The sequence below is a fragment of the Cervus elaphus genome, chromosome 9 (assembly GCF_910594005.1).
Source record: "Cervus elaphus chromosome 9, mCerEla1.1, whole genome shotgun sequence".
NCBI lineage: Eukaryota > Metazoa > Chordata > Mammalia > Artiodactyla > Cervidae > Cervus > Cervus elaphus.
The window spans coordinates 87,743,537-87,768,038 of NC_057823.1; the positions used below are offsets into that span (position 1 = coordinate 87,743,537).

General features: G+C 38.4%; 2 protein-coding genes across 4 annotated transcripts in view; one reads left to right on the forward strand and one right to left on the reverse strand.

The window, feature by feature from the left end:
• TMEM161B (transmembrane protein 161B) overlaps window positions 1-19,439 on the reverse strand; it is a 71,167-nt gene extending 51,728 nt beyond the window's left edge. For both annotated transcript variants that reach the window (XM_043913557.1, XM_043913556.1), the window contains exon 1: window positions 19,306-19,439. In XM_043913557.1, the coding sequence (XP_043769492.1) occupies window positions 19,306-19,308 (3 nt within the window). In that variant the 5' untranslated portion in view covers window positions 19,309-19,439. The remainder of the gene's footprint in view (window positions 1-19,305) is intronic.
• The window catches only part of LOC122700586, a 44,087-nt gene continuing 38,637 nt past the window's right edge, over window positions 19,053-24,502 (forward strand). Inside the window, exons 1-2 of one of the 2 annotated variants that reach the window (XM_043913561.1) lie at window positions 19,053-19,159; window positions 19,287-19,615. In XM_043913561.1, the coding sequence (XP_043769496.1) occupies window positions 19,307-19,615 (309 nt within the window). In that variant the 5' untranslated portion in view covers window positions 19,053-19,159; window positions 19,287-19,306. Of the gene's footprint in view, window positions 19,160-19,286; window positions 20,271-24,502 lie in introns of those variants that run through there. The other variant, XM_043913560.1, reaches the window with a different exon arrangement.

The following is a 24,502-nucleotide window of genomic DNA, read 5'->3' on the forward strand; positions in this document are numbered from 1 at the left end:
CAAGCACACAACCTTATGGGTCATTGGCCAAGTGGCCTTAATGGTTTCATTAGGGCCTCAAAACAATAACTTGACCAAAGAGATGGCTTCTGTCCAGATTGGTTGCCCCTAGGCTCCAATTCTCTTGATAACTGGAACTGGGAAAAGTCATTTATGAAATAGCTCGTAAGCTCCCAAGAAGGGTGAAACATTGGAGCAACTTAGGTTTCAACCTTTCCACATCTATTAACCTGAGGCCATGAAGAGCAAGAAAAAGTTATTTGCCTTTAGTTTATAGAAGAATGATCATTTCAATTTTTGTTAGTAATCATTTCTGGGTAGGTTAAAAAAATTCTTACCAAGGAAAATTAAGCAATTCTCCAAGAAATAAAATATATCAAATAGAGTATTTTATCTTGCTTGACAATATTTATAATAAAACTCCCCAAACTTAAAGAAAAACATGTTGTAATTTTAAAATTCAAACTTGGAACAATATTATGTCAACCTCAGTGGAGTTGACATTTTGTTTCGTTTCACTAAACTAACTCTCCTGTTGACAAGCAGACTGAAAGCAAAGTACACACTGTTTACGATCAGAAGGCATATCAGCAACAGACTTGAAGTCAAACCACCCCAATGGTTTTAATGATCACTCACCCTCCAATAAGAGAGAAGCGAAAAAAAAGAAAGAGGATAGTACCCAATGACCTTCCCATTTTTGGTTTTTTAACTTTTTACATATTTTAGTGATAGCTAGACATGTTGAGACAGACTTCTTAGAGAGGTTCAAATACCTAGTACTACAAAAGAAGGTGTGAACTTCGTTACTTCAATCTAGATTTACATAAAACTTAGAATCACACATTGAGCATTCAAGCAAACCATCTCCCAACAATTTACAAATGAGGTTATCAGGGTCCAAACAGCAAAGACCATAGAACTACCCAGTCACAAACTTATCCAGAACCCAGATTCCTAATCCAACCTAATGTTTTTTCCTCTAAGCTGTTTCAGTGCATTCAATGAACATTTATTTAGCAGCAAACTACATGCACTGAACCACTTGCACATAATAGGGAGAAACAGCACAGTGCCTGTCATCACTGAGAAGTCAGGCCAATAGTAGAGCAAACTGTTCTTGGTCAGTTGCTCAGTCTTGTCTAACTCTGCAATCCCATGGACTGCAGCACGCCAAGCTTCCCCATCCTTCACTATCTACCGGAGTCTGTGCAAACTCTTAATACAAAGTGATGAGAGGACAGGCAGAGCATTCTACCAGAATGCAGCATGAGACAGCAAGCAGACGTACTAAGGGACAAGAGCTGTGAGATGGTATCATGGAAGGTAAAGGCTCAGTCAAGACTCCATGGGCTCAGCTTGGCGAACCACCAGTGATACCTGCTTCACACAGGATGCCAGTAGGCCAAAACCAGACACTGAAGGGCAAAAACCTACAGACTTAAGAATTCAACCTGAAAACAATAAAGAAATCCATGAAAGGTAATAGAACCAGATCAGAACATAAGAAAAGTCACTCTGGATACCCTGTAAACACTAGTGAGGGCCAGCCCATCGGCACGAAGACAGCTGCTCAGGTACCGAAGAAGGATGTGCGCTAAGGGCAGTAGCAGCGCTGCAGGGGAGAGGGGCGCAGAGTCTCTTATTTTGGTGGTAGGAACTATCTAGAATCACTACTCATCATGTGACAAATGAGTCAGAGTCTCGACCAAACAATGCTAAAAATCTATAAATTCAAATTACATCACTACAGAAATTATTTGCATGTATAAACAGGAAAAGCAAACAACACTTTAACAAATAAGGCTGTCTGCCTAATATACATCCAATATCTTGCTGCCTAGTATGAGAAACTTGCCAGAGGACTTCTGTGTCTCGCTGACTACTGTATCTCAAATACTCAGAGCAATGACATTTAGAATAATTCTAAGGCACATAGCATGGTTGAACGAATGAAGGACACTACTATAAAATAAACTGTCTTGACAGAACTTAAAACCCAAGATTACCATATTAGGTAACAACAAATACATTAAGACAATTTTGGAGCACAAAATTGCATAGTACTATAAACAAGGGTTCAGGGTTATATAAATTTAAAAAATTGGAGAGAAAAGTTTCAGAGTAGATGATTAAAATGAAACCAAGGAAGGTAATTCCAGGTTAAATGATAAATGGGAACAGAGTAACCATGGGACTCCTAAGAACTTAGTTCAACCAAAGCAGACATCAATATGTTACAAAAAGCTGTGAGAAATCAGATGAAGACATTATTTTAGATTGCTAAAAATCTTTAAAATCAAGAGGATGCACTGATCTGAGGTATTTGCATAGATCACAGTGGAAGGCTTTTAAACAATCAAGGGTAAGAGAATAAAATATTTCAAGTAACATAGAAGGAAAATTAGACATAACAATATATTGAGCAATCAAAGAGAAAACCTAAGACTAATAAGGTAGAAACAGTGGAAACCAGGAAGCAAAGAACAAAGCTAAAAAGTATGTCAGTAGGAAACCAATCACCTTTGAGTATGACTGAACACGAAGAAAGAAAACAACTACAGAATAAAACAGGAATGTCTCAAAGGTTATTTAAGAAAATATTTTAGTTCTGGTGACTGGTAGAATCCTGGAGTCACTGACAGGAAAGTTGCAGACTCAAGGAAAACTCAAGGAAGTGGATTGACAAGCTTCCCACCGGCCTCCCACTTAGGCTGTGCCCTCAGCCATTCAGAACACAACACAAAACATGTTTCTCTGGCACAATCGATCTACATCAGACAGACTGGCAATCAGGTTTGTAAGAGTTCTAACAATTAATATACAGTGAAACATAAGTTACCAAGTGGATCAGATGTTCAAGTTCACTAACTGCGCCATTCCATTACTGTCTTAATGAAACACTGGAAGTCAAATAATAAGCAGGCTGCTTGGTTAAGGAGTGATTTAGAGCAAAAGGCAGCACTGGGGGATATCTCATTCAGGCAGTGATCAAGTCTGAAGAAATACACAGAACAGTCAGCTAGAGCATAAAATTCTCTCAACCCTAAACAGTTCTGGATAAGTTATGTCCAATTCTGATTCTTAAAACATATTTTTCTAGACTTTCAAATGACAAAACTACTTTCCAATCCTACTTCTTTAGACAAAACCCTATCTAAAATTTTGTCTATCTTTTGACATGTGAATATGATTGATTTGGCCACAATCTAGTCTAGCTTAAGTCTTGCAAACAATCCATATTTAAGTTCAAGGTGAGAGGACAACTTCTTCCATCACATGTTGATCTTATCAAGCTCTTAAAATGTTAACCACCCTTCACTGCCACCTACAAATAATATGTGATAAGTGATATGGTAGAGGTCAGTGCCCAGTATTACAGGTGCATTCCAACAAAGGGGGTGAATAAATCTACATGGAGAGGTAGGAAAGACTTGTTCACAGAGGTGACATCTAAACTAATGTTACAAGGTTAGAGCAGTATCCCACTGTCAGAAAGGAAAGAAATACAAGTTCAGATACATCTGTTTGTACCAAGGCTAGTGGAGGTGATGGAATTCCAGCTGAGCTATTTCAAATCCTAAAACACGATTCTGTTAAAGTGTTGCACTCAATATGCCAGCAAATCTGGAAAAATTAGCAGTGACCACAGAACTGGAAAAGGTCAGTTTTCATTCCAATCTCAAAGAAGGGCAATGCCAAAGAATGTTCAAACTACCACACAATTGCACTCATTTCACATGCAAGCAAAGTAATACTCAAAATCCTCTAAGCTAGACTTGAACAGTATGGGAACCAAAAACTTCCAATGTTCCAGCTGGATTTAGAAAAGGCAGAGAAACCAGAGATCAAATTGCCAACATCTGTTGGCTCATAGAAAAAGCAAGAAAATCCCAGAAGAACATTTACTTCTGCTTCATTGACTTTGTTAAAGCCTACGATTGTGTGGATCTCAACAAACTGTGGGAGATTCTTCCAAAGATGGAATACAAGACTATCTTACCTGCCTCCTGAGAAACCTGTATGCAGGTCGAGAAACAACAGTTAAAACCAGATATGGAACAACGGACAGGTTCCAAATAGGAAAAGGAGTACGTCAAGGTTGTACATTGTCACCCTGCTTATTTAACTTATATGCAGAGTACATGATGCAAAATGCCAGGCTGGACAAAGCACAAGCTGGCATCAAGATTGCCAGAAGAATTATCAATAACCTCAGATATGCAGGTGATTCCACCCTTATGGCAGAAAGAGAAGAGGAACTAAAGAGCCTCTTGATGAAAGTGAAAGAGGAAAGTGAAAAAGTTGGCTTAAAACTCAACATTCAGAAAACTAAGATCATGGCATCCGGTCCCATCAGGTCCCATCACGCAATGGCAAACAGGTAGGGAAACAATGGAAACAGTGACAGACTTTATTTTCGGGGTTCCAAAATCACTGCAGATGGTGACCGCAGCCATGAAATTAAAAGACGCTTGCTCTTGGAAGAAAAGCAATGACAAACCTAGACAGTGTTAAAAAAGTAGAGACATCATTTGCTGACAAAGGTCCATCTAGTCAAAGCTAGATTTTTCCAGTAGTCATGTATGGGTGTGAGAGTTGGATCATAAAGAAGGCTGAGCACTGAAGAACTGATGCTTTTGAACTGTGGTGTTGGAGAAGACTTTCAAGAGTCCCTTGGACTGCACGGAGACCAAACCAGTCAATCCTATAGGAAATCATTCCTGAATATTCAGTGGAAGGACTGACGCTGAAGCTGAAGTTCCAATATTCTGGCCACCTGATATGAAGAGCCAACTCATTGGAAAAGACCCTGATGCTGAGAAAGACTGAAAGCAGGAGGAGAAGGAGATGACAAAGGACAAATTGGACAGCATCACCAATTCAATGGACATGAGTTTGAGCAAGCTCCGAGAGGTGATGGACAGGGGAAGCCTGGCGTGCTGAAGTCCATGGGGTCTCAGAGAGCTGGACAAGACTGAGTGACTAAACAACAACAACTACTTTGTACCAAGAATGAAAATGGCATGAGCTGAGTTACACATGGCTAGATTTTGGTATGGGCTGCACACAGTGGATTCTTCTGTAGGTACTTAGAAGTCCAGAATCCTAAGCCTGGAAGCAACTAAATCAAATATATTTTGGAAGAATAACTCTGCCACTACCGTGGAATAGTAAAGAAGAGGTGAGTAAAAGTAACTGGAGGCAAAGAGCTAAATTATAAATCCACTGAAATAGTCCAACAAACATCATTAAAGCCTAAACTAAAACAACTTCAAAAACAAAAGCAAAATTAACATTTTTAAAGGGGGAAAAAAAAAGGAAATAGGCATGACATTAACAGTTATCTCTGCAAGTAGGTAAAAATTACACTTAAGTGATGATGTAAAGATAAAATGCAAATAAAGGACATAATTATTCTTTGGAGAAATTAAGCAATAAGAGGAGAATCTGACAGTTACTAGAATGGCTCACATATAAAAAAAATATATATATATTTGTCATGGGGGAAATACACATGCATAAGGCAAGAGGGAAGGAACCAATATAAGGGGGCTGCTAAATAGTCTAATCAAGAGTTAACTGTGAGTATTGCTTAAGAATCAGAAATAGATGAGACCAAAGGCCTAAGCTGAAAGTAAAACTTCATGAGACCTTGTTCTACCTAATAGAAGCATACAAAAAGGTAAACAGATGTATTAAATTTAAAAACCAAGGTCTTCAGAGTTTACATAACTGGGGGGGGGGGGGGGGGGGGAAGTGCGGGGGTGGAAACCAGGTCAAGATTTTTGATGCCCTGCTTTCCAATGGATATAGTCACTTTGGAAAACTCATTATATATCATTTCAAAGTCCTCACATCATTCCCTAAAAACCACGAGGAATGGAGAGCTGATCTATAAAACAAAAGAGGGGAGGGAATTTTGTGAGAAATTCAAAAGTCATGAGAATTTTGACAGAAATGTAACAGAAGAATTGAATGAATAATTGCCAAGCAACTTCATCTTAAAGACGAAGCTTTAGGTACAACATCAGAGAAATAAAAGATCTGGAGTTAAAGGTTAAATCTGCAGGATAATTAAGTAGCTGGTCAAAAGAGCCAAAGAAAATCACCAAAGTAGACAAAGTTTGAGAGATCTTGAAAAAATGACCACAACAAGGTCAGGATCTTGGCAATGTGACTGTGGGAAGGTTCAGAGACTTTAAAAAGTGGCTAAAGAATCTGAATAAAGTCACCTATTGATATTTAATACAGATTTACTGATTGAATCATATGAAATCAGATACTTAACTGTTTTGACCTACAAAACAGCAATTTCATATGGTTCAAACTGTTACTACAAACAGAATTATATATACATAATATATAGGTAAATGTAAAATGACAGAAAGGGAGTTAAAAAACACAATTATCAACAACTGTGACTTGAACTCAAACAACATGGGTTTTCAAATTTAAACATTTACAGAATAAGTTCAGTTTGCAAAATATCAATGTTTTGCGCCACAAAATATTTTTTAAATTTCTTTAAAGTAAAAAAGTAGCAGCAGAAATTTTTCTCTCACAATTCAGAATAAGTCTAATGTACTTTAAAACTAAGGTCAAAAACCCACAAACCAATAAAATGTCTAGGTAATTATCACCCTAAATATCTTAGTGAGAACCACAACTTAGTAGAATGCATGAATTTCACATAACTATATTCAAAAACAGCAGCTCCAGACTTTCTGCTAAAGGTGATGATATAAAGCCATTTTTCAGAATTTGATTAAACTTAGAAAAAAACTTCAGATATTTTCCCAAGATACAAACTGATAAGGCAAAATGGAAGATCAACAACAAATAGAGGGCAAGGATAAAAATACTTTTTCACAAGAACAGAGGACACTCTAATTAAATATAATTTATAAAACATCTTAACATATTAGAGTTGAAATTAATAGTTGTTTATCTTAAAAGATCATTTTCCAGTTACAATAGGTTGAATAAATTATGTAATATTTCATATAAAGCAATACCATACAATCATTAAAATGTTGATGAAAAATGAAGTATTTATAAGAAGTTAGCAACTTTATCTCTAGCCAAAGGAGGCATAAATGTTTTATTATAATACTAATAAGTAACAAACAAAAGGTTCAATGGTAGAAGACATCCCTAAATTCTGCTACTCTTCCATAACCGTAAGAATACTTTCTGACAATATAAACAATATCCCTATAGATCTATATTCAAGAAACCTATTAGTCAAAAGTAATAAATTTACATTTGACATTTACAAACCAGCTTGCTTATTCAAACCAATTCTTTCTCATTCCTCAACATTCATTTCCTCCATAAAACCGTCCTTGCTACAAAAAAACAAAACGCGTAATTCCAAAACAGCCTTTATCATGCTCAGCTGTACTTTAAGGGTCTCTCCCCTTCTAGAACTACATTCATCTCATTTTCATTTCTTCAGCCCCAAACTCCAATCCTAGGAGATAAAGTAGAATATTTACTTTTAGATGAAATAAAAGGAAAAAGCATAATTTGCCCACAGTTCACTACATTCATGTTCCTATTATGTGCCAAATACTGAACTTTAGTTTCAATAAAGAAGAAAATTATTTAAGATTGAAGATATCATGTTTTCTGCATACCTCGGAGTAAGAGTTGCAGCAAAAGATAATCCTCTCAATTTAATGCAATATGTGTTGCAAATACTTCCTTTCAAACTTTTGTAAACACACTAATAAAGCTTTATTAAATTTAAAATAAAAATTTCAACTTATCTCTAAATTTTAAGCAAAAAAAAAGTCAAGAAAACTTAATGTGCATCCTTAATGTTAACTGTTAGAAAATGCTTTCATTGTGAATATTTTAATATGCTGAGTAATGAAACATCACAATCCAGATAGTTCTGTCACTAACTGGGGATAGCACAGCAACCAGACAAGCTTTCTCTGGGACTCATTCCTTATCTACAAAAAGACAAGAGTTGGCAAATGATCTCCGAAACCCTGAAAGAGCTTACTGATGATGACTGCAATTACTTTAATTAAATAAACAATAGATTGTTTGCATTTACATATTTACCATTAAGTCACCATCAAATCCTGTGATAGGCAGTCGTTCGCAATGGGAAAGAATAACTATTCTTTCCTCATGAAGAATTAAATGAGTTACTATTTGTAGGAGAACTGAAAGGAAATCAGAGTTCCATCTACGTTAATGTAAAGAAGTACACCTAGCCCACCGCCCAACATTCTTATCTCAACAAGCAGTTTGCAGTATTTCTCTTAGGAGACTTGTGAATGCCAAAAGTTCTAGTCTCTCTCTCTTTTTTAATTTATCTCAGCTATGTGGTCAATTCTCTTTTATTAAATGTTTCATTTTCTTTATGACCTGAAAAAATTTTTAGGAACTATGATGATCTTAACAACTGCTAATGGGAATGACTGAGAAACTATCAAAATCAAAAATCAGTGTTAGTTGAAATCCAATTAAAAAAACAGTTTTAAAGAACTAATATCACAGGTAAACTTACTACATATACTACAACAAATTTTAACCAAAGCTTTCTTTTCTGTCCCTCCTGACTGGAAAATTTATTTCTTTGACATTTAATTCTAATTGCAGTTATTTTAGACTCCTTTCGACTTCCTTTCTGTCTTAAAAATTGGATTAGGAAAAGATTAGTATATTCAACATGAAACAACTGACCTATCCAAACAACAAAACTGTCTAGGAATAAATGATACAGTGAGGCTTCACTGTCTTAATGTTAATTAAGAAAATAGGGAACAGAGCAGGAGGGCAGTAGGCACAAACTTAAATGGAAGTAAAATTCTACTAATGAATTAGCTATTAATAAAAGCAAAACTTTTGAGGAAAAAAAGGCATGGCTTCTCTTTTAAACAAGCCTGTGGCCAGAAACAAATGATTGTAATCACGGAACACTTAAACTTAAATATATATACCCATAAACCATAAAGAACTGGAACTATTTTCTAGTCAGTCATTTATACTCACCATAAAAATAGCCAAAATCTTCAGAAATGAGAAAAATACTAATAAACACTCAAGTTAATGAAGTTTTGGTCGAGCAGAATCCTCCACTATGACTTTTCCTTTCAGGAAAAGAAAGCAGGAAACTATAGCACTGCTTTTTCTAAGCAGATCACTGCATGAAGGCAAACAGTGGCAATCAACAGTGAAAGATAACAAAAATCAGCAAACTACTGTGTAAAGGGCAGACATTAAAAACTATATATAAAAATAAGCAATTCAAGATTGCTATTTCAAAGGGGTCTATTACTTATCAAAAAGATTAAAAGTATTAAGGTTATTTAAAAAGGAAAAAACAGCCATAGCCCTTGAAGTGCCTTATCTGTGACATTAACTGATGGCAGTGTATAATCATATATTTATACTATAGAGCTTACTGAACTTTCTTCTTCATAAGTAAATTCTATTGTTGGAGTAAAGTCTCCCAAGGCCCCTAAGTATTTCCATGTCATCCCTTCAAAATCCAAACCTCCCTACTCCCAAGAACTTATTGCAAAGATTGATCACTATCATCAAGGACTTCCATTTTTTCCCCTAAAGAATCTTTGTAATAGCTAGCTAGCTAGTTAACTAGTTTATGGTTAGTCCAAAGTTACATGGGGAGGTGACTTCTGCAAATTCTACTAGTAATAAAAACATTTACTAGAGTGTGCTCACTATAAATGGTGACTGCAGCCATGAAATTAAAAGACGCAAAAAAAAAAAAAAAAAAAAAGACGCTTACTCCTTGGAAGGAAAGTTATGACCAACCTAGATAGCATATTAAAAAGCAGAGACATTATTTGCCAACAAAGGTCCATCTGGTCAAGCCCATCGTTTTTCCATCGGTCATGTATGGATGTGAGAGTTGGACTGTGAAGAAAGCTGAGTGCCGAAAAATTGATGCTTTTGAACCGTGGTGTTGGAGAAGTCTCTTGAGAGTCCCTTGGACTGCAAGGAGATCCAACCAGTCTATCCTAAAGGAGATCAGTCCTCGGTGTTCATTGGAAGGACTGATGCTGAAGCTGAAACACCAATACTTTGGCCACCTCATGCAAAGAGTTGACTCATTGGAAAAGACCCTGATGCTGGGAGGGATTGGGGGCAGGAGGAGAAGGGGACGACAGAGGATGAGATGGCTGGATGGCATCACCAACTCGATGGACATGGGTTTGAGTAGCCTCTGGGAGCTGCTGGTGGACAGGGAGGCCTGGCGTGCTACAGTCCATGGGGTCGCAAAGAGTCGGACACGACTGAGCAACTGAACTGAACTGAACTGAACTGAAGAGTGTGCTGAACATCTGGGAAGGAAGGCAAGATAGATACTCTACAAGACTCTGTTCTTCTCTGCAACTCCGGGGGGAAACAAAGTTCTAGGTGCAAGTAGTAGGTAATCCAAGTGAAAAGAAACGGAACAAGCTAGTCCTGAGAGCCCTCAGGAAAAGTGGGCTGTGACACACGAGACACACCTGGAAGAAACTGAATACACTGCAGGCTTACACTGAAGAAATTCCAATTCACCAAAGGTCCTTATCCCCAGTCCTCTAATTGCTCCTCACTTTATCAGTGTTACTGGAAGTTCATCCCCAGGCCTAAGGGAAATTCATGCTCTGATGTGAAGAAGGAGTGCCAGTTAAGGTAAAAGGAATATGAAAGAATCCTTATTGTGACTTACTACAGCAGAGTCAGATGTATTTAGCATCTAAGTTAGAAATGCCAATCATTACAGCTTTTATGACAGTAATAATTAATTTCTCTAATACCATGAGATGTGATACTGGGTAGTAAATAGGTTAGAAGGATTTCCTAGAACTATAATCACTAATTATAGTATTACTTCTATAGGAGAATGTTTTTGAAATTCAATCCTTTCATTAAGTTAAAATTTATCAAAGATAAACAGTAAGATTGGCACAACAGTACAGTGGTCAAATAGCCTGATTTAGAAGTCAAATTTCTGGATTTACCACCACTGGATATACAATTTTGGGTGAGTTACTCTAATCTCACTGTGCCTCCATTTCTGTATCTGTAAAGCAGAGGTTAAAAAAAAAAGTAGGTAAAATATGGAGATTAAAAAAATAATAGGAGGTTAGGGGGAAAAAAAAGCCCAAGAGTGATTACTTCATAAGTGTTTCGTTAAGTAGAGCAGATAAATATTAACTCTAAATAAACATAGCTACTACTGCCATTGAGGAAAAGTACTTAAAATTCAGTTTCTTATCCACCCAACATACTTCTACTTACACTTAAAGACCTAGACCAATCAATCCTTTGTTAAATCCTTCTTAAACTCCATACAAACTGAATATTCCCTCCTTGGTCCCTCAATGTACACTCAACTAAAAGTACATCAGTAATATTCACAAATCCACATATTGAGAGTCACAGACCTTGAAACAAACTATAGAGGTCATTTAGTTCTGGTTCAAGTAGACTTTCAAGGCCATATACTTATTGTACTCTTCCCAAAGTCATTTTTAAAGATATGAATGTTTGAGCAGTTGGTTTGTAACACAACTTTTAAAAAATAAATAAAACACTATAATCAACTATCAAGATTCTGAACTTCAATACTGAAGTATCAAAAGCTGACATTATTTCAGGTTTTTCTAAATCTTTTGTTTATGGTCAAAACACAAAACATATTTAATCTACTTTAACAATAGAATTACTAAGTCTGTTTAAGATACTCTGTAAGGTCAGAATACTTAAGAGTAAATAAGCTGGGAGGTGGGAGGGGGGATCGGGATGGGGAATATATGTAAATCCATGGCTGATTCATGTCAATGTATGACAAAAACCACTACAATATTGTAAAGTAATTAGCCTCCAACTAATAAAAATAAATGGAAAAAAAAAATTAGTACCCATGGAGTCAGAGACAATTGGGAAAAAAAAAAAAGAGTAAATAAGCTGTATTCTCTCAAGATCTGTAATAACTTAAAAGACTAAAAATATGTGGCATAAAAAACATACTCTATTAAGTAAAATGTAATATCACCTACTAATACAAGATTATAAAAAACATTTCTATCATTTTTCTGTTCACTATATGGAAAGGTAATCATACATGACTTTACTGTAAGATTCATACTATAGTTAAAGACTCTATGAACTTTGTACCTGATACTACAACACTTCTTTGGGGTGCAATCATAAACAGATTTTCAAAAATAGCAGGTAAATATAATTCAGTGTGTACCAATGTCATCTTCTCATTGTGGCTTTCCCTGAATGCCCTATCTAAAATCACCACCTCAATCATTTCTTTAACTCTGTTCTATCTTTCCTTATTGTATTTACCACGACTAACAAACATTATATCTCAACTGATTATCATCAGACTCTCAATAAAACCTAAGATCCACAAAGACAAGAAAGTCTCTGTTTTATAAAGTTATGTCTCTGTTGCCAAGATCAGTATGTGACATACAGATAGTGCTTAACCAACAATGAATGATTAAACAAATACTTTTGAAGTAAGAGCATGAATTTTAAGTGTTTGGTGAAACAAAAGGCACAATCATTTCAGTTAAAACCAAGAGAATGTTCGTTTTAACGGGACTTTATAGAGATTTTCTTTTCCTGTAACTCAAGAGTAGGTAGTATACAAAGAGTAGGAGCGCAATTTACAAATAAAGTTTATGTCTTCAAAGTTCCTCTAGCTATAGTTTTTCCAGTCGTCATGTATGGATGGGAGAGTTGGACCACAAAGAAGGCTGAGCACTAAAGAATTGATGTTTTGAACTGTAGTGCTGGAGAAGACTTTTGAGAGGTCCTTGGACTGCAAGGATATAAAACAAGTCAATCCTAAAGGAAATCAGTCCTGAATATTCATTGGAAGGACTGATGCTCAAACTGAAACGCCAATACTTTGGCCACCTGAAGCACAGAGCCAACTGATTAGAAGAGACCCTGATGCTGGGAAAGATTGAAGGCAGGAGGAGAAGGGGACGACAGAGGACGAAACGGTTGGGTGGCATCACCGACTTGAAGGATATGAGTTTGAGCAAGCTCTGGGAGATGACGAAGGACAGGGAAGCCTGGGGTGCTGCAGTCCATGAGGCTGAGAAGAATCAGACACAACTGAGCGACTGAACAAGAACAGGGCAAGCTGGAGTTCAAAAATCATAACAGGAAAATAATAAAGTCTCTCTTAAAAAATGAACACTTTAGGTATGTTCTGATTTTCTAAGATCAACTATATTTGCTTTAAGTTTTTATCCCAGAGCAAACAAATTAATTATCTAAAAAATGGAGAGACCAAAGCATAAATCAGCCTCAAGAATCAACCTTCAACCAGCTAAATGTTAACCAAGAGAACAGTATCTACTATTATTTGAACTAAGCCTCTTTTGGAAAGGAGTGAAGTGGAAGAAAAGTCAGAGAATTGAGAAGAGACTCAAATCTCTGCCACTATGTGGCAAATGGATGAAACCTGACCAGAATCCACCCTTCAAACTGCACATTCTGAGTCATAAAACATTTAACAAATTTAAAAGGATAGAAATCATACAATGTCTGCCCTCAGAGCAAAATGGTATTAAACTAGAAGCCAATAAGAGAAAGTAACTGGAAAATCTCAAAACACACAGAGCCCAAACAACACATTTCTAGGTAACACATGGATCAAAGGAGAAATCAAGAGAATATATGTGAACCAAATGAAAATGAAAACACAACTTATCAAATTTTATGGGATGCAGCAAAAGCTGTGCTTAAAGGAAAATTTATAGCACTGAATACATGTATTTGAAGAGATTTTAAATCACCTCAGGCGTCACCTTATGAAGCAAGAAAAAAGGCAAACTAAATCCAAAGTAAGCAAAAGAAAAGAAATAGTATGAATTATTTTCAATGGAATTGAAAAGAAGAAATCAACACGGAAAAAATCAATGAAACCAAAAGTTGGTTCTTTGAAAATAACTATAAAATCAGTAAGTTTCTAGCCCTATCAAGTAAGGAAAGAAGAGAGGACACAAATAACTAACATCAGAAATGACAGGGCAATATCACTATGGATCCATGGACATTAAAAAGGATAATAAAGAAGCACTACGAACAAGTTTATGCTCACAAATTTTATAACCTAGATGAAATGAACCAATTTCTGAAAGGTACAATTTGCCCAAACTTACACAAGAAATAGACAATCTGAACAGGCCTATACCTACTAAGAAATTGAATCAATAATAACCTTCCTAAACAAAAAGCATCAGGCCCATTAGGGTGCACTGGTGCTTCTATCAGACATTTCTTTAAGGAAGAAATTATACCAAGTCTCTACAATCTCCTTCATCAGAGGACAGAAGCAGAGAGAAAACTTTCTAATTCATTCTATGAGGATTGCCCCAATACCAAAACCAAGCAAAGGTATTACAAGGAAAAACAAACAAAAAACTACAGACCAATATCTCTCATGAACATAGATGCAAAAATCCTAAACAAATACCAACAAATCAAATTCAACAATGTATGAGAAGAATTATACACAGCAACAAAGTGGAACTTATTCCACTTTTGAGGAATAGTATTTGAGGCTAGGTCAACAATCCAAAATCCATTAAAGTAATCCAACACATCAACAAACCACATGTATGATTATCACTCAGCACAAAAACCTCAATATCCCTATCAAAGTTTCTAATGGCTGCATTACAGTTCCTTCAAAGTGCTTTCAGGACCACAAGTTTCAGACTTAATTGTAAAACTCATTAAAAATTAAATTATGAGACTCCACTCCCTCAATAAGCCAGCCCAGATAAGCATTTTTAATCAAGCATCACAGGTGAATCCTATGTGAACTTAAATTGAGAATTAGCTTCCTAATTATTAAGAATTAGTGTCCTTACTCCTTGGAAGGAAAGTTATGACCAACCTAGACAGCATATTAAAAAGCAGAGACACTACTTTGTCAACAAAGGTCCATCTAGTCAAGGCTATGGTTTTTCTAGTGGTCATGTATGGATGTGAGAGTTGGACTATAAAGAAAGCTGAGCCCAGAAGAATTGATGCTTTTGAACTGTGGTGTTGGAGAAGTCTCTTGAGAGTCCCTTGGACTGCAAGGAGATCCAACCAGTCCATCCTAAAGGAGATCAGTTCTGGGTGTTCATTGGAAGGACTGATAGTGAAGCTGAAAACTCCCAATACTTTGGTCACCTGATGCAAAGAGCTGACTCATCTAAAAAGACCCCGATGCTGGGAAAGATTGAGGGCAGGAGGAGAAGGGGACGACAGAGGATGAGATGGTCGGATGGCATCACTGACTCAATGGACATGGGTTTGGGTAGACTCCGGGAGTTAGTGATGGACGGGGGGGACTGGCGTGCTGCAGTTCATAGGGTCGCAAAGAGTCGGACACGACTGAGTGACTGAATTGAACTGAACTGAGTGTCCTAATTTAACTTTTCAAAACTCAGTTGAAGCCACCTATTATGTGTCTCCATCACCCCATCAGAATTTCTATCCCCTGTGTTAGTCATGTATTTCTAACTTTTACCACATTATCTCTTCCCAACAGCCTTCCCCATTTCCCAAAAAGAAACCTCTCTCAATAACTGCAATTAAGACAGAGATTCACAACTTTTTGTTTTAAACAACCAACATACTGAGCACAATCCCAGCAGTAAAGTTACTACAGGATGCTACATAGATAAAATAAGCCATGAGATTCCTACAATTCTAGGCATTTGATCTACTTTTCACCCACAAATCAACCTAAATGGTGTAAAAATCTATTTGATTAAAGTTGGTCTATAAGATTCAAAAAGTATAATAAAAACATAGCTTCATTCCTTCAGTAAATTTTCTATGGACTCTTCATCATCATGCAAACCAAGAACTTTCAGATACCCAAGCTGGGTTTAGAAAAGGAAGAGGAACCAGAGATCAAATTCCAACATTCACTGGATCACAGAGAAAGTTAGGGAATTTCAGAAAAGCATATACCTCTGTTCTACCGACCACGCCAAAGCCTTTGACTGTGTGGATCATAAAAAACTGTGGAAAGCTCTTAAAGAGATGGGAATACCAGACCATCTTACCTGTCTCCTGAGAAACCTGTATGCAGGTGAAGAAGCAACAGTCAGAACGCTGTATAGAACTGACTGCTTTAAGATTTAGAAAGAAGTACGATGGGGCTGTCTGCTGTCACCCTGCTTGTTTAATCTATACGCTGAGCACGTCATGAGAAATGAGTTACAAGCCAGAATTAAGACAGGTGGGAGAAACATCAACAACCTCAGATATGTGGATGATACCACCCTAACAGCAGAAAGCGAACAGTAACTATAGAGCCTCTTGATGAGGGTGAAGGAGAGTGAAAGAGCCAGCTTAAAATTAAATATTAAAAAAACTAAGATCATGGCATCTGGTGCCATTACTTCATGACAAATAGAAGGGGAAAAGGTGGAAGCAATGACAGATTACAGGACTTCTCTGTAGCTCAGATGGTAAAGAATCTGCCCTGAATGCAGTAGACCCGGGTTCGATCCCTGGGTCGAGAAGATCCTCTGGAGAAGGGAATGGCAACCCACTCCAGTATTCTTGCCTGGAGAATCCCTTGGGCAGAGAACCCTGGCAGGCTATAGTCCATGGGGTCACAAAGAGGGACACAGCTGAGTGACTAAGACTACTTACTACCACACTACACACTATACTACTAGTGACAGGTTCACTCTTCTTGGGCTCTAAAATCACTGCAGATGCTAACTGCAGCCACGCAATCGGAAGACGTTTGCTTCTTGGCAAGAAAGCTGTAACAGGCCTACACACCTAGACTGTGTTAAAAAGCAGAAGCATTACTCTGCCAACAAAGGTCCATGCAGCCAAGGCTATGGTCTTCCTAGTGGTCATGTACGGTGTGAGAGCTGGACTAAAGAAAGTGGAGCACTGAAGAACTGATGCCTTCAAACTATGGTGCTGGAAAAGACTCCTGAGAGTCCCTTGGACAGCAAGGAGATCAAACCAGTCAATCTTAAGAGAGATCAACACAGAATATTCATTGGAAGGACTGATGCTGAAGTTGAAACTCCAGTGTTTTGGTCATTTGATGTGAACAGCTGACTTACTGGAAAAGGCCCTAAAGCTGAGAAGGATTGAGGGCAGGAGAAGAGGGCATCAGAGGATGAGACGGCTGGATGGCATCACTGATGCAATCAACACGAACTTGGGCAAACTTTGAGAGATGGTGAGGGATAGAGAGGCCTGCTGTGCTGCAGTCCACGGGGTCACAAAGGGTTGGACATGACGAGGCGACTGAACAACAATTCATTTTTACAACATAAAGAAAATTACGAGTCAACACTCAGTATTTTTGATCTGGATCACGAGTTTATATTGATTAAAACAAAAAATCAAGATGCAAAATAAAAAAGGCTCTGCTTTCCATTCTGTGGTTGTATTTAAGACAGTAGTAAAATACTTGACCAAACATATTGACAAAGATTCTAAGTGTTACCTACTTGATACATTAAAAAATGAAAAACTGCCAAACTATTGCTACTTTAGGTAAATTGCTACTTTAGGTGATTTACCTAAATCTATCTAAATTTATCTGCCTCTTTCTAAACCTCAGATTTTTCCCTCTGTAAAACTGGGGGTTGGGGGGAGACAGGAAGGTGGTTAGTCATTATTTTTGGTTCGTTCTAGTCCTTCTGTTCCTTATCTTTGTCTAATTTCATTGTACAACAGGAAGAAAAAAGAAAAAAACTCTTAATAATTACAAATTGTACCATTCACTGAGGTTTAAAGAATACACACTCACTACTGCCTCAAAAGAGTCAAGAGGTTAGCTGATAAAGAGAGGATTAGGAACCACATTATTTTGAAGTTCCTTTGTTTCACAGTCCGTTACATTTCTCTAAGTCATTCAAAAGTGAATCATACACAACTGAACAATGTCAACATTTGATCACGAAAAAATACTGCAAACTCCAAATTCCAAGGCAGAACGTCCTCCAGAGGACACTGACAGGATTTGAAGTAACTTGACAATTTTGAACCAGACCCCTGTGATATTGGAAAACAGCAAAGGTTAAGAAATCCTTCCACCGCCACCTTTCTGGAAACAGCTTACTGCAAAGAACCAACAGTCTCCATAGACTTAGTGAAGCAAGATGCGGGAACTGGCTGCCTGGGTGCTTCGTGACATTGGACTCTCTGCGGTTCCACGGCCTGGAGCCCACAGGGCTCCTCTATCCACGTGATTTTGCAGGCAATACTGGAGTGGGTTGCCATTTCCTCCTCCAGGGGATCTTCCTGACCCAGGGATCCAACCTGCATTCCCTGCACTGGCAAGCAGATTCTTTTACCACTGAGCCACCTGGGAAGCCCTGTAACAAGGCCAGACATAGTGCCTGCAAATTACCATTCTTTGCTTCAAAAATGACCAGCTGAACTGCTTGTCCCCATAGAGCAACTGGAGCAATATATTGCCCAAATTCTAAGATCTCTTCCCCCAGGTTCCTGAACTTTGGCCCACCCTCACTCTGAAACAGGATACACCTCCAACAGTTTTTCCTCAGAAGTCTGGTCTAGGGAGTAAAAGTTTCTCTGATTTACAGTCCAATCATACTACTATTTTATCTCACTTTCCCACACTCAGTTCTTTCTAGCCTTGCTTTCTCTTCCTCATAAAAGAAAACTCCTTTTGCCTAATAGCTGAGGCTCTTACAGATCTTACACGGTCGGGGTACTCCCCGTTCTCCAACAGTTCCCTCGCGCACGCCCCTGAAACATTCCTTTCGAATCAAGACCCTCCTATTCAGTCCAGACTTTTATCTTTGAGACCTTTTCCAATTTCCCAAGGGCCAAGTCTGAAAGATAAACTGCCTTGGCCGTTTCTTTAAGTGACACGTGTTGATCCTTAAGGGGAGGTACTGGCTCCACCGGGAAAGGCCAGGAGCATTTCTGAGATCTGAAGTTCTTGGCCACTGCCCTACAGCTGAGAGAAGGGAGGAGGTGAGCAACCGGGCTAGGTCAACTCTGGGACCACCTGGCCCCACGGCCGTCCACAGTGAACGGGCCATGAATATTCTGACCACCTATTTCGAACTCCTGGACAGATCCAGCGGCTGGGCTGGACAGACGTAGCTTCCTCGGGGGCCCCAGCGCCCCGGGGCAGGTGGTAAGGTCCTGCCCTACCGCCCATCTCATTGCTCCCGCCCGCTCCATCCTCAGCTGGCCACCCGGCCGGCTTCCCTGCACAGGACTGACCTCCTGGCCCCGTCTTCCCCCCACTGCTCTCACTCCAGCCCTCACAGGAGGACTCACCATGGCGCCAAGGAAAGGTCGTGGGCCCGACGCCCAGGAGTTTACCGGGGTCGTCCCGGACCTCCCCTCCCAACCCCGCAGCCGGGAGCCACTCGACACCGCGAGGGAGAGGATCTTCCGGCTCGGCCGGAAGTTCTGCTCGGCGGGACAGGAAGTCCCTCCCCTCTGCCGAACGCCGGCGACCCCACGCCACGCAGAGGTGAGGCGACGCAGGACGTCCTCTATTGCCACTTCCGTGGGTGCTAGGTTAGAGGCCGGGGGCGGTGCTGACCTTGAGAGCGCGCGGGGGGCAGGCGCAGGCGCAGCGCAGGTAGGTGGGCGCGCGGCGCGTTGGTGCGGCGCCTGCGAGGATCCGGAGGTAGATTGGGTGGTGTGGGCCCTATTAGGTGATGGAGATACAGGTTCGTGGACACGGAGAGAGCCGACTCCAGACCCAGCGGATTTCGCGCGGGAGAAAACCGCGGTTAAGCCGCGCTCTTGCGGAGACGACGTGGAAAATACCTTAGCTCAGCCACGCCCTTTCTTTCTCTTTCTACCTTCTCATTTTCTGGCCGTCCCTTCTGGGAGACTCCGAATCCTTACAGACCCGTCCCTGCGTCGTCTCTGCTCTCTGCTTTGCGGGTCCTCCATTTCTAGCCTTCCTCAGGGCAGTGGAATTTGATCGTGAGACGTTTCTGCACTGTTCAGATACCAGCTGAAGTCAGAACTGCATGTACCAAGAGCAGAGAATCTGGCAAGAGAATTCTTCCTATTTAATACATTCAAATATGGACGGTTTCCTTTTAGATTAAAACATATCTATCATCAGATGGGAAGAAAAGTCAAACTTTCGTATTCCTTGTAATATTGCCCCCCCCCCCCCAAGACAACTTCCATATACCTTCCAAATGTTGTGTTGTTAAGTGTACCTGTCAACTCTCTTTTTGTTTGGTTATACATAGTATTAGTGACAGACTTCAAATGGATATACAGAGTACTTTTAACCCAGAAATTTATCTCACCACTTAGGGGATCCTTGGTTAAGTCCTGACTGTATCTGCAGTTTCATCTGTGGGATGTCTTTTTGCCTTAGGGTGTAGTTTTGTCGGAAAAGCTGGAATTGGGACAGGAATCTAGGAGGCTTCAGAAGTTACAGTTGGGCTGGCAAGGGTGGTTAGAGACGTTAAGTCTCAACTTCCTTACCAAAGTCCCTGAAGAGCATGATATCCAACCTAAACATGGTCAAAAGATCCTGGGAATCATCAGAGTTAAGAGCCATCTAAAAGAACAGGCACAGAGCAGTTGCTTTATATTAGTTTTCACTTTAAATTCTGTTTATTGGGGAATGCATAGTGTAACGGAGAAGATACAAAAATCGTAAGTACTAACATTGGAAACAGGTGGAGAGGGGCTGGGAAATAATTTGTAAAACAGGTCCTATTGAGGATGAATCCAGAAATTCTCGGAGGGTTCCGCTTCTGCTCGTTGGGACAAGGTTGTAAACAGACACGCCCCTGGGCATCTGCAGATGGTACCTGTGGGAGAGAGGAATTGGAGTCTGTCGGCTGGGGTGTCTGTGGAAAGTAGCTGCTATCCTTAGGGAAGAAAAGGTGGAGAAGGGAAGTGGCTATAAGTCTGTCACTGACAACACATCCCATGAAGTCTGACTCTTATTTCTGACACCATGAGTCTTACTGTGCTAGACCTGGCAGCCTCGTTGAGGTTCACAAAACATCACCTCCTATGTGGCAATAAGACAGAAATTATTAGGGTGGAATTTATTGCTGCCAGAATAAAACCACGAAAGAAAATCACAGTCATTATTCATTATCTGTTAATCATTTTTAATAGATCATGTGACTATGTTCCTTATTTGGTGTAGGGCAAGTTGATAAATAACTTAGTTAATATCCTTGAATGTTCCTAATTCCCTTAGTGTGAAAAATCTGTAATAAGCAGTGTTTTTATAAGATTAAAATGCACGCATGTTTTAAGGTTGCAACAGTTATAATGTGTAAGGTTGCAAGCCTTGAAGAAGAGGAATTTACCTGTTTCCATTACTTAAAATAGATGAGTCTTTGACAGAGGAACAAAAAAGGGAAGAATGAAAGAGGAAAAAAAGATATGAATGATGGAGATTAAGGAGAAATTTGGTTGTTTTTGGCAAGGAAGTTAGGAGTCCAATCTTTGATTAAAAAAACCCAAGTTGCTCACTATTCAGGCTTCCTGATGAGTTGTCCTGAGTAAGAACTGTTCTCCAGTACTTAAGAACACCAACAGATAGTTATCACCTCCTTCAACACCTCCACCTGTCTGGAACATTTTCAAACATTAAGACCTATCACTTTTTCCAAGTCCAGCTCCGTATTCTTTGCAAAATGTTTTCCAGATTAGCTCCTCTAAGAAATTTCCACTGCTTTTTCTTTAATAAATATAATGATTTATGCTTATGCTGTCAGGGCCTTTGTAATCCCCACACCTCCCTGCAATGTATACTGTTTTCCTAATTAGAGATAAATGCCTAGGACCTTTTTGTGTTTCCCACCCTCTTCCCCTTGAGAAATACCATTTAAATGAATGTTGTAGACCAAAATCACTTCAGTTAAACTGCCCTCAAAATGATTTATGGACAAAAATGTTAGTTGTAGGAATACTAATCATGATTTTTAAAAAAATTGGAACAATCTTTGAAAATTAGAGATTGGTCAAACTCTGTCATATACATTTAGTGGTATGTTATCTAGCTATTTTTTAAAAGCCATTAAGCTTGTCTTTCTGATGGAAAATGTGACCAGTGTGATTGCTTTGATGTGAAGAACTGAGTATAAAACAAAGAGTAAAAAAGGAAGTAACCAAAATATATAAACCATCATAACTGGAATTACCACTCTAAAACAGTCCTTCTGTAAGAGGGTAATTTTTTTTTTATTCAATTTTTTTACTTGGGAGTAGATGAAAGGGGCTTCTCCCCCCTCCATAAAAAAGTTATGTTTTGTAACATCCACCTATAATACTCTGACCTTTCTAATGTGAGAAAAACATACAAACAAACATGTTCTTCAGAAGTGTATTGCAACTTTTTAGTAGTTCAGTAGCCTTCCTTTGAACCTTTTCTTTATTTACTTGTTATTATAGTTACATCTAAGACTATACTACATAGCTGACTTACTGGTGGAAAAACTGCTGCAAATTTTACACTTTACATAGTGCGTACTTTCAGGGGTCACTAATATACATAAATGGGATCTTGATATCATCTGATACCTTTTGGGATCAGGAAAGTCTTTAAACAGCCGGGGGCTTCCCTGGTGGCTCAGACGGTGAAGAATCTACCTGCAATGCAGAAGACTGAGTTTTGATTCCTGGGTCAGCAAGAGCCCCTGGAGAAGGAAATGGCAACCCACTCCAGTAGTCTTGCCTGGAGAATTCCATGGACAGAGGAGTCTGACAGGTTCATGGGGCCGCAGAGAGTCAGACACGACAGTGAGTGACACTTTGATGCTTTAAACAGCCACCACCAAGAGCAATAAAACTGTAAGAAAGGTTTCAACCTAAACTAGCTTTATTCTGTAAGTATTTATTGAGTATCTACTATGTCCCAGTCATTGTTCTAGACTTGGGGAAACTGTGGTAAATAGAGCAGACATGGTCCGTGCTACATTTTAGTGATAACAGACCATAAATAAAGAAACAGAATATAAGATAGTGCTAGGTAGAGAGTTAAAGTAGATGAATATTTTAGAATAGGTGACTAAGGAAAACCTCTAAAAGAGTGTTACTTAAACTGCTACTTGAAAGGAAAATCCAGCTTTGCAGAAATTGGGGAAGCAAATGCTTGCAGAGGGGACAAAAATGCAAAACCCAGAGGCATGAACTATCTTAGAATATCTTAGGAGCCAAAAGGCCTGCCTGGTTGGAGCATAGTGACTACAAGAAGAGTAAGTTTGCAGGTAGGAAAGAGTAAAATTGAAAGCAACCATAATTTATATTTTATTCTAAGTGTTTTTACATGTTTACTTGAGTTATATGCACAAATTTATTGTTTAATTTGATAATATTTTTGTAATTAAAGGGTTTAGTTGACTTATATGTAACACAATTACTAATATACATGGAATTAAATGTGTCATATTATTTGCTTTTGTCCCATCTTTCTTTTGTTGAGTTTCTCCTTTTTTTGCCTTCTTTTAGATTATTTTTTGTTATTCCATTTCTTCCACCCCATAAGCTTGACAGTTATGTATTATTTAGTAATTTATATTACACATCTTCCTGGACAATGTAAGGACCCAAGAACACATAATTTATTGCCCCACTGCATGTTATATACATTGTGTTTACTTAATATATATTTCCTAAATTCCTTAAAACATTATATGATTAATATATGTTTATATTTACTTGAATATTTACTTTGTACTTTATGACTCCTTGAGTTTCTAAGCTTCTATCTGGCATCTTATTTCTTCTTCCTGAAGAACAGGCTTTAGTACTTCCTTTGTACATGGGTGCTGGGGACAAATTCAATTTTTGTATCCTGAAACTATTTATTTCACCTCATTTTCAAATAACATTTTTGCGGAATTAGCAACTGTTGTATTTTATCATTTTGAAGATATATTCCATTGCTTTTGGCTTCCAAAAAAATTTTTTTGAGAAATAATGTTTGTTTTATTTTTGCCCCTAAACTGAAACATTGACTTCAGTTATTATGTTTTTGGTTGTTATCAGTTCAAGCATTTCTTTGATTCTGTTCTATAGTTTCCTGTTAGCTATCCAGTAATCTATCTGTTTTTTCATTTGGCTGTTTATAAGATGTCCATCTTAAAATTGAAGCAGTTTTATTATGATGTAACTAAATGTTTTTGTCTCTTTTTTTTAATATAATTTGTTTTCTTTTTGAGTTTGTAATGCTTCTTGAAACTGGGGTCTCATGTCTTTTCTGTTTGGAAGGTTCTCAGCCCTTATCAGTTACTGTTTCTGCCCTACTCTGCGGTCTCCTTTCCTGGTCCTCCACTCAATGTATACTTTAACATATTCGGTCATTTCAGTTTATCCCTTGTGTTCCATTTATTTGTCTCTGTGGTTCATTCTGGATAATTCTTACATGTCATTTCATTCTTCTCTAACAATCTCTAAACTCCTGTTAAACTTATTTGTTGAAACATTGACTTCAGTTATTATGTTTTTGGTTGTTATCAGTTCAAGCATTTCTTTG